This window comes from Callorhinus ursinus, unplaced genomic scaffold (genome assembly GCF_003265705.2).
Source record: "Callorhinus ursinus isolate GAN/ISIS: 27379988/994484 unplaced genomic scaffold, GSC_fseal_2.0 scaffold11, whole genome shotgun sequence".
In the NCBI taxonomy this organism is placed as follows: Eukaryota; Metazoa; Chordata; class Mammalia; order Carnivora; family Otariidae; genus Callorhinus; species Callorhinus ursinus.
Window position 1 is genome coordinate 9,518,388 of NW_027397073.1, and position 15,299 is coordinate 9,533,686.

Sequence of the window (15,299 nt, forward strand, 5' to 3'; positions counted from 1 at the left end):
ATGTATGTTTTAATTTTTATTAACATTATAATCTCATTAATATGGCTATTAAATTCAGTTAAACACATTTATAATATTGTTAATAACATAACTTTCTGAAGTAAAAGGGAATGTTTTTCATATCTCTATTATCTACATTCACATAGTACCTGAAATACATTTTTGTCAATTTTTAACTAATTATATGACTTTATCATTTGTCCTTGATTCAGATTTTTTTCATTCTAATATTTACCCAACCTACATTTACTTTGTAATACTGAAAACTTTAATGATTTAATCAGTGCCCCAAATTTTCATATGCTTGTAAAATATGAAGCTCTCTGCCATCTAGGCCACAGGTAATCAACTCTATTTAGTAGCATAATTTTTTTTTTTTTTTTTCCAAAAACACTAAAAATTTTACTTTAAATTTGCTATTTAAATGACATATTAAAGACTGAAACAAAAAATAAAACAGAATTCTTATTAGATCATGGTGAGATTCTTCTCAAGCTGTAGAACGGTTTCCTTAAAGGCAGAATCCTCTGCCCAATTGGCTTTACTTCCTAAAATGAGGTTCTGAAACACATGTTGAATAACTGTCGTAATTTGTATCTCCATCTGCAGGTTTTGTTGTATGGTCTTTATCTTGTCTGAATTTTCCATATTGGCCAAATCATTTTTCTGTTTGTTCTTTTCAGTTTGTATTTCTAAAAGCTTACTTTCTGAAGCTTGTTTTAATTGTAATCTCTTCTTCCTAACATCAAGTAGTTTTTCCTCCAAATCCCAAGATTCCTGGTGTGATTTCATTATTAATTTGTTTAGCTTTAATACATGTTTCATGTTATCCATGAGCACACTAGTCTTGGGGTTAATTTTCTCCAGGTTTTTTTTAAGTGCAGCCGAAAGTTGCATCCTGTCTAATGCAAGCTTTTTTATTTCAAAAGCAATTTTCACATCTTCAATTTCATTTTCCAGGTCTTCAATTTTAGCTTCAATTTGCTTATCTTGCATGATTTGTTCTGGAGTTTTTTCTTCATTTGCATCAACTACTGATTTATATTCCAAGAGTTGTTGTTTTGTCTGTGCTCTTAGCCTGAGCAGCAGGGTCAAGCGGTCCTCGGGACGCGCCGTCTGGGCGCCGGCGACCTGTGGTGACCCGCCTTCCCCGCCTCCCGCTCCGGAGTCCGCGGGCTCGGCGGCTGCTTGCTCTCCGGGTTGCTTCTCCATTCTGACTGGCGCGAAGAGGAATCGCCTGGGACGGAAAGAGGAAGCCCGTAGCATAATTATTTTTTAATCAAATATTGCATTCTGTATATAAGTGACATTTTCTCTAATAAGTACTTTTTAATTGTAAGGTGATAAAATGTGCCTACTGTAAATCCCATATATGTTTTTTATTGTTATGTTAATCACCATATATTACATCATTAGTTTTTGATGTAGTGTTCCATGATTCATTGTTTGTGCATAACACCCAGTGCTCCATGCAGAATGTGCCCTCTTTAATACCCATCACCAGGCTAACCGATCCCCCTACCCTCCTCCCCTCTAGAACCCTCATTTTGTTTTTCGGAGTCCATCGTCGTTCATGGTTCGTCTCCCCCTCTGACTTACTCCCCTTCATTCTTCCCCTCCTGCTATCTTCTTCTTTTTCATTTTCTTAACATATGTTGCATTATTTGTTTCAGAAGTACAGATCTGTGATTCAACAGTCTTGCACAATTCACAGCACTCACCATAGCATATACTCTACCCAATGTCTATCACCTGCCACCCCAACCCTCCCACGCCCCACCACTCCAGCAACACTCAGTTTGTTTCCTGAGATTAAGAATTCCTCATATCAGTGAGGTCATAAGATACATGTCTTTCCCTGATTGACTTATTTCACTCAGCATAACACCCTCCAGTTCCATCCAGGTTGTTGCAAATGGCAAGATCTCATTCCTTTTGATGGCTGCATAATATTCCATTGTGTATATATACCACACCTTCTTTATCCATTCATGTGTCCATGGACATCTTGGCTCTTTCCACAGTTTGCCTATTGTGGACATTGCTGCTATAAACATTGGGGTGCACGTACCCCTTCGGATCCCTACATTTGTATCTTTGGGGTAAATACCCAGTAGTGCAATTGCTGGATCGTATGGTAGCTCTACTTTCAACTGTTTGAGGAACCTCCATACTGTTTTCAGGAGGGGTTGCACCAGCTTGCATTCCCACCAACAGTGTAGGAGGGTTCCCCTTTCTCCACATCCCCACCAACATCTGTCGTTTCCTGACTTGTTAATTTTAGCCATTCTGACTGGTGTGAGGTGATATCTCATTGAGGTTTTGATTTGGATTTCCCTGATGCCGAGCGATGTTGAGCCTTTTTTCATGTGTCTTTTGGCCATTTGGATGTCTTCTTTGGAAAAATGTCTGTTCATGTCTTCTGCCCATTTCTGGATTGGATTATTTGTTCTTTGGGTGTTGAGTTTGATAAGTTCTTTATAGATTTTGGATACTAGCCCTTTATCTGATATGTCATTTGCAAATATTTTCTCCCATTCTATCGGTTGTCTTTTGGTTTTGTGGACTGTTTTTTTGCTGTGCAAAAGCTTTTTATCTTGATGAAATCCCAATAGTTCATTTTTGCCCTTTCTTCCCTTGCCTTTGGCAATGTTTCTAGGAAGAAGTGACTGCGGCTGAGGTCGAAGAGTTTGCTGCCTGTGTTCTCCTTTAGGATTTGGTGGACTCCTGTCTCACGTTTAGGTCTTTCAACCATTTGGAGTCTACTTTTGTGTTTGGTGTAGGAAATGGTCCAGTTTCATTCTTCGGCACGTGGCTGTCCAATATTCCCAACACCATTTGTTGAAGAGACTGTCTTTTTTCCATTGGACATTCTTTCCTGCTTTGTCAAAGATGAGTTGACCATAGAGTTGAGGGTCCATTTCTGGGCTCTCGATTCTGTTCCATTGATCTATGTGTCTGTTTTTGTGCCAGTACCATACTGTCTTGATGATGACAGCTTTGTAATAGAGCTGGAAGTCCGGAATTGTGATGCCGCCAGCTTTGCTTTTCTTTTTCAATATTACTCTGGCTATTCGGGGTCTCTTCTGGTTCCATACAAATTTTAGGATTATTTGTTCCATTTCTTTGAAAAAGGTGGATGGTATTTTGATGGGGATTGCATTGAATGTGTAGATTGCCCAAGGTAGCATTGATATCTTCATAATGTTGGTTCTCCCAATCCATGAGCATGGAAAGTTTTTCCATTTCTTTGTGTCTTTTTAATTTCTTTCATAAGTATTTTATAGTTTTTTGAGTACAGATCCTTTGCCTCTTTGGTTAAATGTATTCCTAGGTATCTTATGTTTTTGGGTGCAATTGTAAATGGGATTGACTCCTTGATTTGTCTCTCTTCTATCTTGTTGTTGGTGTATAGGAATGCCACTGATTTCTGTGCATTGATTTTATAGACTGCTACTTGACTGAATTCCTATGAGTTCTAGCCGTTTTGGGGTGGAGTTTTTTGGGTTTTCCACATAAAGTATCATATCATCTGCAAAGAGTGAGAGTTTGAGTACCTCTTTGCCGATTTGGATGCATTTGATTTCTTTTTGTTGTCTGATTGCTGTGGCTAGGACTTCTAATACTATGTTGAATAGCAGTGGTGAGAGTGGACATCCCTGACACATTCCTGACCTTAGGGGAAAAGCTTCCAGCTTTTCCCCATTGAGAATGATATTCGCTGTAGGTTTCTCATAGATGGCTTTTATGATATTGAGGTATGTACCCTCTATGCCTATACTCTGAAGAGTTTTGATCAAGAAAGGATGCTGTAGTTTGAAAAATGCTTTTTCTGCATCTATTGAGAGGATCATATAATTCTGTTCTTTATTTTGTTAATGTATTGTATCACATTGATTGATTTGCGGATGTTGAACCATCCTTGCAGCCCAGGGATAAATCCCACTTGGTCGTGGTGAACAATCCTTTTAATGTACTGTTGGATCCTATTGGCTAGTATTTTGGTGAGAATTTTTGCATCCATGTTTATCAAGGATATTGGTCTGTAATTCTCCTTTTTGATGGCGTCTTTGTCTGGTTTGGGGATCAAGGTAATGGTGGCCTCATAAAATGAGTTTGGAAGTTTTCCTTCCATTTCTATTTTTTGGAACAGTTTCAGGAGAATAGGTATTAATTCTTCTTTAAATGTCTGATAGAATTCCCCTGGGAAGCCATCTGGCCCTGGGCTTTTGTTTGTTGGGAGATTTTTGGTGACTGCTTCAATTTCCTTAGTGGTTATAGGTCTGTTCAGGTATTCTATTTCTTCCTGGTTCAGTTTTGGTAGTTGATACATCTCTAGGAATGCACCCATTTCTTCCAGGTTACCTAATTTGCTGGCATAGAGTTGCTCATAATATGTTCTTATAATTGTTTGTATTTCTTTGGTGTTGGTTGTGATCTCTCCTCTTTCATTCATGATTTTGTTGATTTGGGTCCTTTCTCTTTTCTTTTTGATAAGTCTGGCCAGGGGTTTATCAATCTTGTTAATTCTTTCAACGAACCAGCTCCTAGTTTTGTTGATCTGTTCTACTGTTCTTTTGGTTTCTAGTTCATTGATTTCTGCTCTGATCTTTATTATTTCTCTTCTCCTGCTGGGTTTATGCTTTATTTGCTTTTCTTTCTCCAGCTACTTTAGGTGTAGGGTTAGGTTGTGTATTTGAGACCTTTCTTGTTTCTTGAGAAAGGCTTGTATTGCTATATACTTTCCCCTCAGGACTGCCTTTGCTGTATCCCAAAGATTTTGAACAGTTGTGTTTTCATTTTAATTGCCTTCCATGAATTTTTTTAATTCTTCTTTAATTTCCTGGTGGACCCATTCATTCGTTAGTAGGATGCTCTTTAGCCACCATGTATTTGAGTTCTTTCCAACTTTCCTCTTGTGTTGAGTTCTAGTTTCAAAGCATTGTGGTCTGAAAATATACAGGGAATAATCCCAAACTTTTGGTACCAGTTGGGACCTGATTTGTGACCTAGGATGTGATCAATTCTGGAGACTGTTCCATGGGCACTAGAGAAGAATGTGTATTCCGTTGCTTTGGGATGGAATGTTCTGAATATGTCTGTGAAGTCCATTTGGTCCAGTGTGTCATTTAAAGTCTTTATTTCCTTGTTGATCTTTTGCTTAGATGATCTGTCCATTTCAGTGAGGGGGGTGTTAAAGTCCCCCACTATTATTGTATTGTTGTCAATGTGTTTCTTTGCTTTCGGTGTCCATTAGCATGGTAAATGGTTTTCCACCCCCTCACTTTCAATCTGGGGGTGTCTTTGGGTCTAAAATGAGTCTCTTGCAGACAGCATATTAATGGGTCTTGTTTTTTAATCCAATCTGATAGCCTGTGTCTTTTGATTGGGGCATTGAGCCCATTTGCATTCCGGGTAACTATTGAAAGGTATGAATTTAGTGCCATTGTATTGCCTGTAAGGTGACTGTTACTGTATGTTGTCTGTGTTCCTTTCTGATCTATGCTGCTTTTAGGCTCTCTCTTTGCTTAGAGGACCCCTTTCAATATTTCTTGGAGGGATGGTTTCGAGTTTGCAAATTCCTTTAGTTTTTGTTTGTTCTGGAAGCTTTTTATCTCTCCTTCTATTTTCAAAGACAGCCTAGCTGGATATAGTATTCTTGGCTGCATATTTTTCTCGTTTAGTGCTCCGAAGATATCATGCCAGTCCTTTCTGGCCTGCCAGGTCTCTGTGGGTAGGTCTGTTGCCAATCTAATATTTCTACCATTATAGTTTACAGATCTCTTCTCCCGAGCTGCTTTCAGGATTTTCTCTTTGTCTCTGAGACTCGTAAGTTTTACTATTAGATGTCGGGGTGTTGACCTATTATTTTTGATTTTGAGAGGGGTTCCCTGTACCTCCTGGATTTTGATGCCTGTTTCCTTCCTCACATTAGGGAAGTTCTCTGCTATTATTTGCTTCAATATACCTTCTGCCCCTCTCTCTCTTTCTTCTTCTTCTGGGATCCCAATTATTCTAATTTTGTTTCGTCTTATTGTATCACTTATCTCTCATATTCTGCCCTCGTGATCCTGTAGTTCTTTATCTCTCTTTTTCTCAGCCTCTTTATTTTCCATCATTTGGTCTTCCATATCGCTGATTCTCCCTTCTGCCTCATTTATCCTAGCAGTTAGTGCCCCCATTTTTGATTGCACCTCCTCAATAGCCTTTTTGATTTCGACTTGGTTAGATTTTAGTTCTTTTATTTCTCCAGAAAGGGTTTCTCTAATAACTTCCACGCTTTTTTCAAGCTCAGCTAGTATATTTAAAGTCATGATCCTGAACTCTAGGTCTGACATCGTACTAATGTCCGTATTGAGTAGGTCCCTGCCTGAGGGTACTACCTCTTGTTCTTTTTGCTGAGGTGATTTTTTTCGTCTTGTCATTTTGTCCAGAGGAGAATAGATAAATGAGAAAACAAAATGCTAACAGGTTGACAACGTCCCCAGCAAATATACTGTATACAAATCAGAAAATACCTTCCAGTAAGTGGTCGCTTCTCTGTTCAGAGAGTTGTTGCAACTCTCCTCTTCGATCTCCTGTTGAGTTTGTAGGTGTTCAGAATGGTTTGATCCCTATTCAGCTGAAAACCTGAGACCAGACAAAATCTAGGTCTCCTACTCCTCCACCATCTTGCTACGCCCCCTGTATATCCCATATTTGAAAACCACAAGATCATTTTATCAAATGTGTTATTTGACATAAGAAATGGTGAATGATATGTTTATATAAAAAACAATTTATTTCTTTTTTTTATTCATTTAGGAAGTAGCAGAGCATAAAAATTATTCATATAAATGAGAAATTAGAATGTGATAGAGGCTTCTCTAGAATCTCATATAAATGTCGTTAAAAATTGATGCAAAAGCTTAGAAGAAGTGGAATGATTCACTTTTGTTTGTGTGTTTGTTTAAAAATGTATCACTATCAAACCCCAATAACTCATTGTTTTATTGTTAATGTTCATTTTAAGGTAGTGGCAAAATACCATATTCAGCTAATTTGAATTTTCACTCTTAGAGTATTTCCTAAAATTTTAGTGGATATTCAAAGATGTCTATTAAAATATATCAGTACCTCAGTGACTATATTTGCCATTCAAACTTAAAAATATATCTATTCTTTATGTTATCACAGGCCATTGTGCAAATAACAGAATGAAGTTCTAATGATCTACTTAAATTCTTTCAGCTTATTGAATATCATCAAAGCACCCAAAAATAAGATAAAAATTGTAAATCTAGCTATTTAAAATACAATCTTGGTGTGATAAAACTTTGAGCCTAACATAAACCCCCCAAAATATGTTTGAGCCTTAAATTTTGTAATACTGGCACATTGTGATACTGAACTCATAAACATTATTTTCATTCAATATAGAGTTTTGAACTAATTTAAAAATATTCTTTATTTTTAAAATAAAGGGGAAAAGCAGTAAACTCATCAGTTTTTATTAGGTTCGACTACAATAACAAATGAGATACAAATCCCATTGGTTTCCTCATCACCCCCTGCCCATCCAACAGACCCTGGAAACAACAAGTCTATCATGTGTGTAATTTTTTACTTATTCTGAACATTTCATATAAATGAAATATGTGGTTATTTGTGATTGACTTATTTCACTTAGCATAATGCTTTTATGATTCATCCATGTTATGGCATGTTTAAGAACTCCATTACTTTTCATGGTTGGATAAAGTTCTACTGTATGAATATACCATATTTTGTTTATCCATTCATCAGCTAAAAAACAAGTTTTCCATTCATCTTCAAATAAACCATAGAGTAGAATTACTGGATCATAAGTAATTGTGTTTAACCACTTGAGCAATGGTTTAATTGTATTTTAATTTATCCACACCTAACCAACACTTCAAGGAGACATTTTGGAGAAATTGGAACACTTCTACACAGTTGGTGGGAATGTAAAATGGTATAGCTTCTCTAGAAAACAGTATGTATGTTCATCAAAAAATTAAAAATAGAACTACCAATGATCCAGCAGCCCCACTTTTTGGGTATATATACCCAAAACATAAATGTCCAAAGACAGACAAATGGATTACAAAAGTATGATATATACATAAAATGGAATGCTATTCATCCTTCAAAAAAAGAAAATCCTAACATTTGTGACATCATGAATTTGAGGCAGGTACCTACAAGAATGGGCACACCTGTAAGCATGCCCTTCTGGCTTACACACTAGCTGTGAAATATCTAAATGTTGATGTAAACAAAACATATTCCATTGAACCACACTACAACCAGAAGAGACACAGGAAATCATTAAGGAAGTCAGCACTACATTAAGAAAAAAGCCTACAAGGGTGCTGGGTGGCTCAGTTGGTTAAGTGACTGCCTTCGGCTCAGGTCATGATCCTGGAGTCCTGGGATTGAGTCGCACATCGGGCTTCCAGTTCAGTGGGAAGTCTGCTTCTCCCTCTGACCCTTTCCCCTCTCATGCTGTTTCTCTCTCTCTCTCTCTCAAATAAATAAATAAGTAAAATCTTTAAAAAAAAAAAAAAGAAAATAGCCTACAATACCAGCACAGTAGCATTTGTGCCAGTTTCCGGCTGGAATTGTGACAATATGCTACAGCAAAATGCTAATATACCTTGGCTTAAAGGATGGAAAATCACCTGTGTAAATAGCAATGCCAGCAGAACCACGCTGCTTGAAGCTCTGGATTGTATCCTGCCACCAACTTATCCAAATGACAAGTCCTTGCACCTGCCCATCTAGGACATCTACAAAATTGGTGGCATTGGTACCATCCCTGTGGACGAAGTGGAGACTGGCATTCTCACACCTAGCATGGTGGTCACCTTTACTCCAACCAACATTACAACTGAAGTGAAGTTCTTGAAATGTACATGAACTTTCAGTGAGGCTCTTCCTGAGGACAATGTGGGCTTCAATGTCAAGAACATGTCTGTCAAAGGCGTTAATTGTGGCAACATGGCTAGTACCAGAAAAAATGACACATCAATAGAAGCAGCTGGTTTTACAACTCAGGTGATTATTCAGAACCACCCAGGCCAAATCAGGGCTGGCTATGCACCTTTGCTGGATTGTCACAGAGTTCACATTGCAAGTTTGGTGATCTGAAGAGGAAAAAAAATGATCACTTTTCTGGGAAGAAGACAGAGATAGCTTCAGATTCTTGAAATCTGGTGATGCTGTATCATTGATATGGTTCCTGGAAAATCCATATGAGCTGAGATTTTCTGACTAGTTGTTTTGCTCTTTGGGACATGAGACAGAGAGTGACTGTGGGTGTCATCAAAGCAGTTGGCAAGAAGGTTACTGAGGTTAGCAAGGTCACCTAGTCTGCAGAAAGTTCAGAAGGCCAAATGACTGTTACCGTTAATATCTGCTATCCTAGTTTTAATTAAATTTGGAAGAATAATCTTAGAAATGTTTGTCCCAATTGGTCACAAATGTTTAATAGTAAAATACTTGTCAATGATAATGCATCATAAAACCTTCAAAAGGAAAGGAGAGTGTTTTGAGGAAGATTTGATTGTGTGTGTGTGTGTGGTAGTTTTAAGTTATTAGTTTTAAAATCGGTATTTTTTTAAGGGAAATAACTTGACCAAAATTATGTCACAGAATTTTGAGACCCCGCAAAATAAAGTTTAATAGAAACAAACAAATAAATAAATAATGGAAATGTTTCTCATACATTTCTTTAAAGCATGTTACCAGATGAATATCTGAATATTCCATATTCATGGGCAAAAGTTACACTTCTTTGGTCTTATTTTCTTATTCTAATATCTAGCAAAACATGCTACCCTGTGGAAATTTGAAAACACATTGTATAATAACAGGCACATAAGAAATTTTACTCTAAAGTATCACAACAATCACATACACTAAATTATCATGGAATAAAGTAATTGAGAGAGCAAAAGTAGTAGTATAAGAAATAACCCAGGGCCAAATCTTGTAGGGTCTTCAGAATTTATTCTGATTAAGAAAGGAAACCATTGATGAGATTTTAATAAATAATAGTTGAATTAATGAATAAAAATATGTCCTGCTTTGATTCACTTAAAAGAGATTTTATGACCACATTTTAAAATAGAAAGGAGGCATCTTAAGAGGCATTTGCTATCATCTGTTCAAAGATAATGATGATTGGACTAGGACTGTGATGGAGAAAATGGAGCAAACATAATATAGGATATATTTTTCAGGTAAAATCAATGCCTTGCAAAGGGTTTGGATCTGGAGAGATAAGAGTCAAGGACGTCTCTAGAGTTTTGTCTTGGGCAAATGAACCAAAGGGAAATGATAGCTCCTGAGATAGAGAAGTCTAAGGAAGGAACATACTGAAATATGTAGAAGAGTTAGATTTTAAAAGTTTGAATATCAGATGCTTCTAATAGGTCCATGTATATTCGACACGCAGATTAAAATTTAGGGAAAAGGTCTGGGGTAGTGTTATTTGGTAGGGTTAGTTCACATGTGGCTGGATTGTCAAAAGAGATGCACACAGATAATAAATACAATTCATCATTAAACTTTCCTAATGATTAGTGAACGATACAAGCAAAAAGTAGGCCAATTACAGCCTTACAATATTAGTCTCTCAGATCACCACAAACCCAGCAAATACAGCTTCCATGACGAAATAAAGTAAAAGCAAAGCAAAACAAAAGAACAAAACAAAGCAGAGCAAAGTGAAAACAGACATGTTTCCCATCCTGTGAGTACTGAATTTGGAAAAAGAAACAGATACTAACTGTGTGCATGGGGCATTTAAGCTCAGAGGAAGCAGTCTTAGTATGAGGTCCTGGTTTCTATACTCCATTAGCAGTCCACACAAGTAGATTGACCACACAGCTAACTTTCATTCTCCAGCCAGCTTTGACCCATAAATCTCTGCGTTCCAGGTTTATTTTCGATAAGTGATATAGATAAATGGTATGTTCTGCTTTAAAAAATTCTTAGGTAAGAACTGCCTCAGATACTCTTGCTACTATAAATCACATTGCAGTATTTACAAGTAGATTTTGCTGACATCAGCATTGCCTCTTGAGTGCCCAGGGCAGAGGAAAACTTTTCGTATCTCTTTTCTTCCCATAGTCATCAGGATGAAGATAATACATGAAGCAATGGAATTGGATGTACAGTATTTCCTACCAAAGCAAAAGTATGTTCAACAGTATTTACTTTCAGCTACTCTTATCCAGGTGCAGGGTAAAGAAAGCACTGGATTCAACAGGGCTTGGCATTTTGCAAGGTGAGTACACTGGAAATATATATTGTTATTGGTGAAAGGATGAGAAAACAATATCAAACAATAAACAACCTGCTACTAATTTTGTTTACATGCTCGTCACATTTCCTAGATGTCCTGAGATTCTAATCATATGGATCTTCAATAAGACATGACTATTGTCTTATTGAATAATAATTATAATTAGATCCTAATTACGTGGGTCCTCAAAAAGAATGACAGGGGAGCTCAAACAATAGAGAATAAAAAGTGCATTTACACTGTCATTCCCGTTGAATGGAAATCTCGTTTCATGAGACACACCTCTAAAGACCACAATTCTCCAGTTCCGTACTATTGACCAAAAACTTTATTTTATATTCCTTCCAGATTCTAGATGCAGTTTGATTACCAGTCTTGCTTTGTAGTAATGCTACAAATTATCTTTTCATATGAAAAATATATTTAATATATTACATGTATTATATAATTATTAGTATATTATAAGTATAAAATATAATAAGATAAATATAAAATACTTAATATTATATAATGTTATATATATATTTAGCCTCCTAATATGTGTGCATGTTTTAGTTAGAACATGATAGAATCTACTTCTTAAGACTTGTTTGCTTCTACTTGAAAATAGAAGCCCTTCTTTTGAAATTTCACAAGAAAAATTTCTGCTTCAGTGAAAATTCGCTCATCTAGATAGAAATAGCTTGTTTACTGTACTTTCTCTGTCAGATTTTGTTTATTTTGCTTTTCCCTGTACATGTGGCTGAATTTGAAGGCAAAATTATGGTCATGTATACCAAGTCCATTTATCTACATCATATATGCAAAGGACATTGGAGTTCATGAAGATGACATTTAAATTGGTTAAGAAAGAAAGCTCTGTTATCTAGGGTTAGAACAATATATACTTTATTCAAACACTAGATTAGGCATAATCACATACAACAAATGAAAAATTACATTATAGTTAGTATCTGTCAAATGTGCCAGCCCACAGCCTCATTGTGACATTTCTCTACCTTATGAAGCATGCATTCCCAAGGTAGAATCACAACGAAATTTCCCAGGATGTCTTGCCACAGGACAAGGGCAAATAGCAACACACACATCCAAAGAAGATTTGAAAGCTGTGGTGCAGGGACAGTGAGCTCTCAGCTCTCTCAGCCATATTCATTGTGGAGGTTATTACTTTTTCTTTGGCAGAGATCCTGGCTGTCTGGTACTGGCCTCTAGCTTTTGAGTATCTAGTGCTGTGCAGTGAGTCAAATAATTTTGTTAAAAAAATGTGCTAAGTTTGGACACAAGTCCTGGCTGTGTATCATAAACTTTGACTTCCTGGCCTCTCCAAAAACTGTCAGCCAACAAATAGCCTATATAAGACCCTTTCTGTTTAAGCTAGATGAAGTAGTTGCTGTAATTGAATCTTGGCAAGTACGTAATAGTCACATGCATTCAATGCTGAGCAATTGGCAAAAATACTTAGCCATATGTGGCAAAGGTAATTGTCTTTGTTTTTGCCTGGAATGAATTCATATGCTGTGTCCAGAGTATTAGTGCTGCTAATCTACTGTTGCACTTCCTGAACTTTTCTCGTCCTCTGTATGTACCAGGGTGACCCTTTGCTATCATTTTGTCCTGAATTTTTCTTCCTTGAAAAACCTATTAGCAATAAATATGGTCATTGCTATTCCTAACCAGTCTTTTCTGATGTTCTGGGTATTTTTTTGTTTGTTTGTCTCACTCTTTTTTTTCTTCTCTTGATTAGGTCACAGTTATCAGATTTTATAGTGTGGTGGTGTCAAAGGTATTTCACAGAGTGATCACATTATTTTTTAACATGATTGGACAATAGGTTATTTGAAGGCATACTCATCCCCACAATATTTTTTATTTTGTGATCATTTCTCTTTGAAAGATGCTACTTATATTGTAAGAAATACCCAGAACTTTATTAAGCAAACCATATAATAAGTTGAAACCTAAGCTTAGAAACAGATGTGTACTAGAAAATAAAGATTTTTTTTTTTAATTCTTCAGGTGTGAGAGAAAAAGCATCAGGAATCAGGCATAAAATATGGCTCTCTGGGTCTCCTGAGCTCTACATCTTTTCTGGAGAATATTTAGCTTGAGTTTTCATCATTTTCTGAACAATGTTCTGAATATATCTGCTAAACTCATATATGACTGATTTTCAGCTCCAGTGCGCAACCAGGCCCCTCATGTTAGGAAAAGAATTTAATAATCAAGTCAAAGACAGAAGCCTTTTCCAAACAAAGAATTGTCAGTCAATCGTATCACATCAATTTTTTTTGTAATATGCATGTTTGCTTATATTAACTATTACTGTGTATGATATTTTGAGTCAATGGGAAAAACTCTTTTTTAAAATTTTTCTTCTCTGTGCAAAGGATATGTTCTCAACTCTAGTAAATTACAGACTTTTATTAATTTGAATTATACTTTTGGAGCCATATTTCTTCTTTAACAGTCACATGGAAGCTTTAATGAATTTCCCTCCAACTCTGAAACCCACATAATTATATTATTTGACTGATTTCCAGTAAGGTGAGCTTTCTATATAGAACAAAGAAGAAATTCCTTTAGGGCCAGTATGTGGATCTATGCATGAAGTCCAGAAATAAAGACAGACACATGTGGCCAACTGATTTTTGACCAGGATGCCAATAAAACTCAATGAGAGAAGTATGGTCTTTTTAACAAATGGGTCTGGAATAACTGGATAGTTTTATGGGAAAAAATTCCTGAACCAGCACACATACTCTACAACATAAACTGCAGGCCTAAGTACACAACTGAAAAATAGTAGAAAATACTATAAAATAGTAGAAAATACAGGGTAAATTCCTTGTGACTATTGCTTAGGCCACAATTATGCAGGTCATAAAAATATGATTTATAAATCATAACTTATAAATTCTGATTGATAAATTGAACTTCATAAAAATTTAAAACTTCATAAAAAATTTAAAACTTACATTCCTTGAAAGAGAATATTAATAAAGTGAAAATGCTAGTTACATCCTGAAGGCAAGTTTGCAGGAAACACAAAGCTGTCATTAATTCTTACAATTCAAGAAGATAACACTCAATAAAATTGGATAACTTCACTAAAGAAGATATATGAAAAAAATAACAAGAAAAAGATACTCAGTAGATTTAGTCATTAGGGGGAAATCAATTTAAAGCCACACTGAGGTACCAGTACATAACTAATAGAATGTCCAAAAATTTAAAAACACAACAAAAGAAACAGACAATTAAATATGCTAGTAAAGGAGTTGTAGAAACTGAAACTCATACTTTACTAATCAGAATGCAAAAGGTACCTATAACTTCAATTAAAATTTGCAACTTTTATAAAATTAAATATAGTTAACATAAACCAGCTATCCCATTCCTAAATATTTATACAAGAATACATGAAATATGTCTGTCACAAAACCCTTTATGTGACGTTTATAGTCACTCACTCATTAGAGCCAAAACATGGAAACAACCAAATGCCCATCAATTGATGAACCGATCACCAAGTGTGGTACATCTGTACTATACGTGTGGGTGTGTTTGTTGGCACGTGCCTTCCCTTCATGTACTGATTATAATCATTCTATAAGCTCATGTTCTCAATAAAGGGATATTTGGCATTTTTCTATTTAAAAATGATACGTATATCAATTATAATCCGATAACTAATACCTGTTTGAGACAATAAATAATAACTAACCATTATGTAAGTTTCCTATACACTTTACATTATTCTAAATGCTTAATATCAACATACGATATACATATTTCTCTCCAATGACAACTTAGCCTTAAATTTGACTCAAACTTACTAAGAAAGATGTTCTTCTAAAAGAAGTAGAGTATAAAATGCTCCTGCCATCACCAGTGCAAGACGACAATAGGCCAAGAGCATGTAGTCTACCTGTTTACCTTACACGAACAACAGACACTGTGACGTGAGCAGAAGCAATGTGCACAT

At 36.0% G+C, this 15,299-nt stretch overlaps 1 protein-coding gene across 1 annotated transcript; it reads right to left on the reverse strand.

The window, feature by feature from the left end:
- Positions 1-391: 391 nt before the first annotated feature.
- Positions 392-1,252, reverse strand: LOC112835176 (centromere protein H-like). Its single transcript, XM_025886725.1, has one exon. It carries the CDS (start codon positions 1,210-1,212, stop codon positions 469-471), a length of 744 nt encoding a protein of 247 aa, XP_025742510.1. The 5' UTR covers positions 1,213-1,252; the 3' UTR covers positions 392-468.
- Positions 1,253-15,299: the final 14,047 nt, after the last annotated feature.

Excerpts from the sequence above, each read along its gene's own strand:
- LOC112835176 (XM_025886725.1), bottom strand. The coding sequence starts at position 1,212 with ATGGAGAAGCAACCCGGAGAGCAAGCAGCCGCCGAGCCCGCGGACTCC.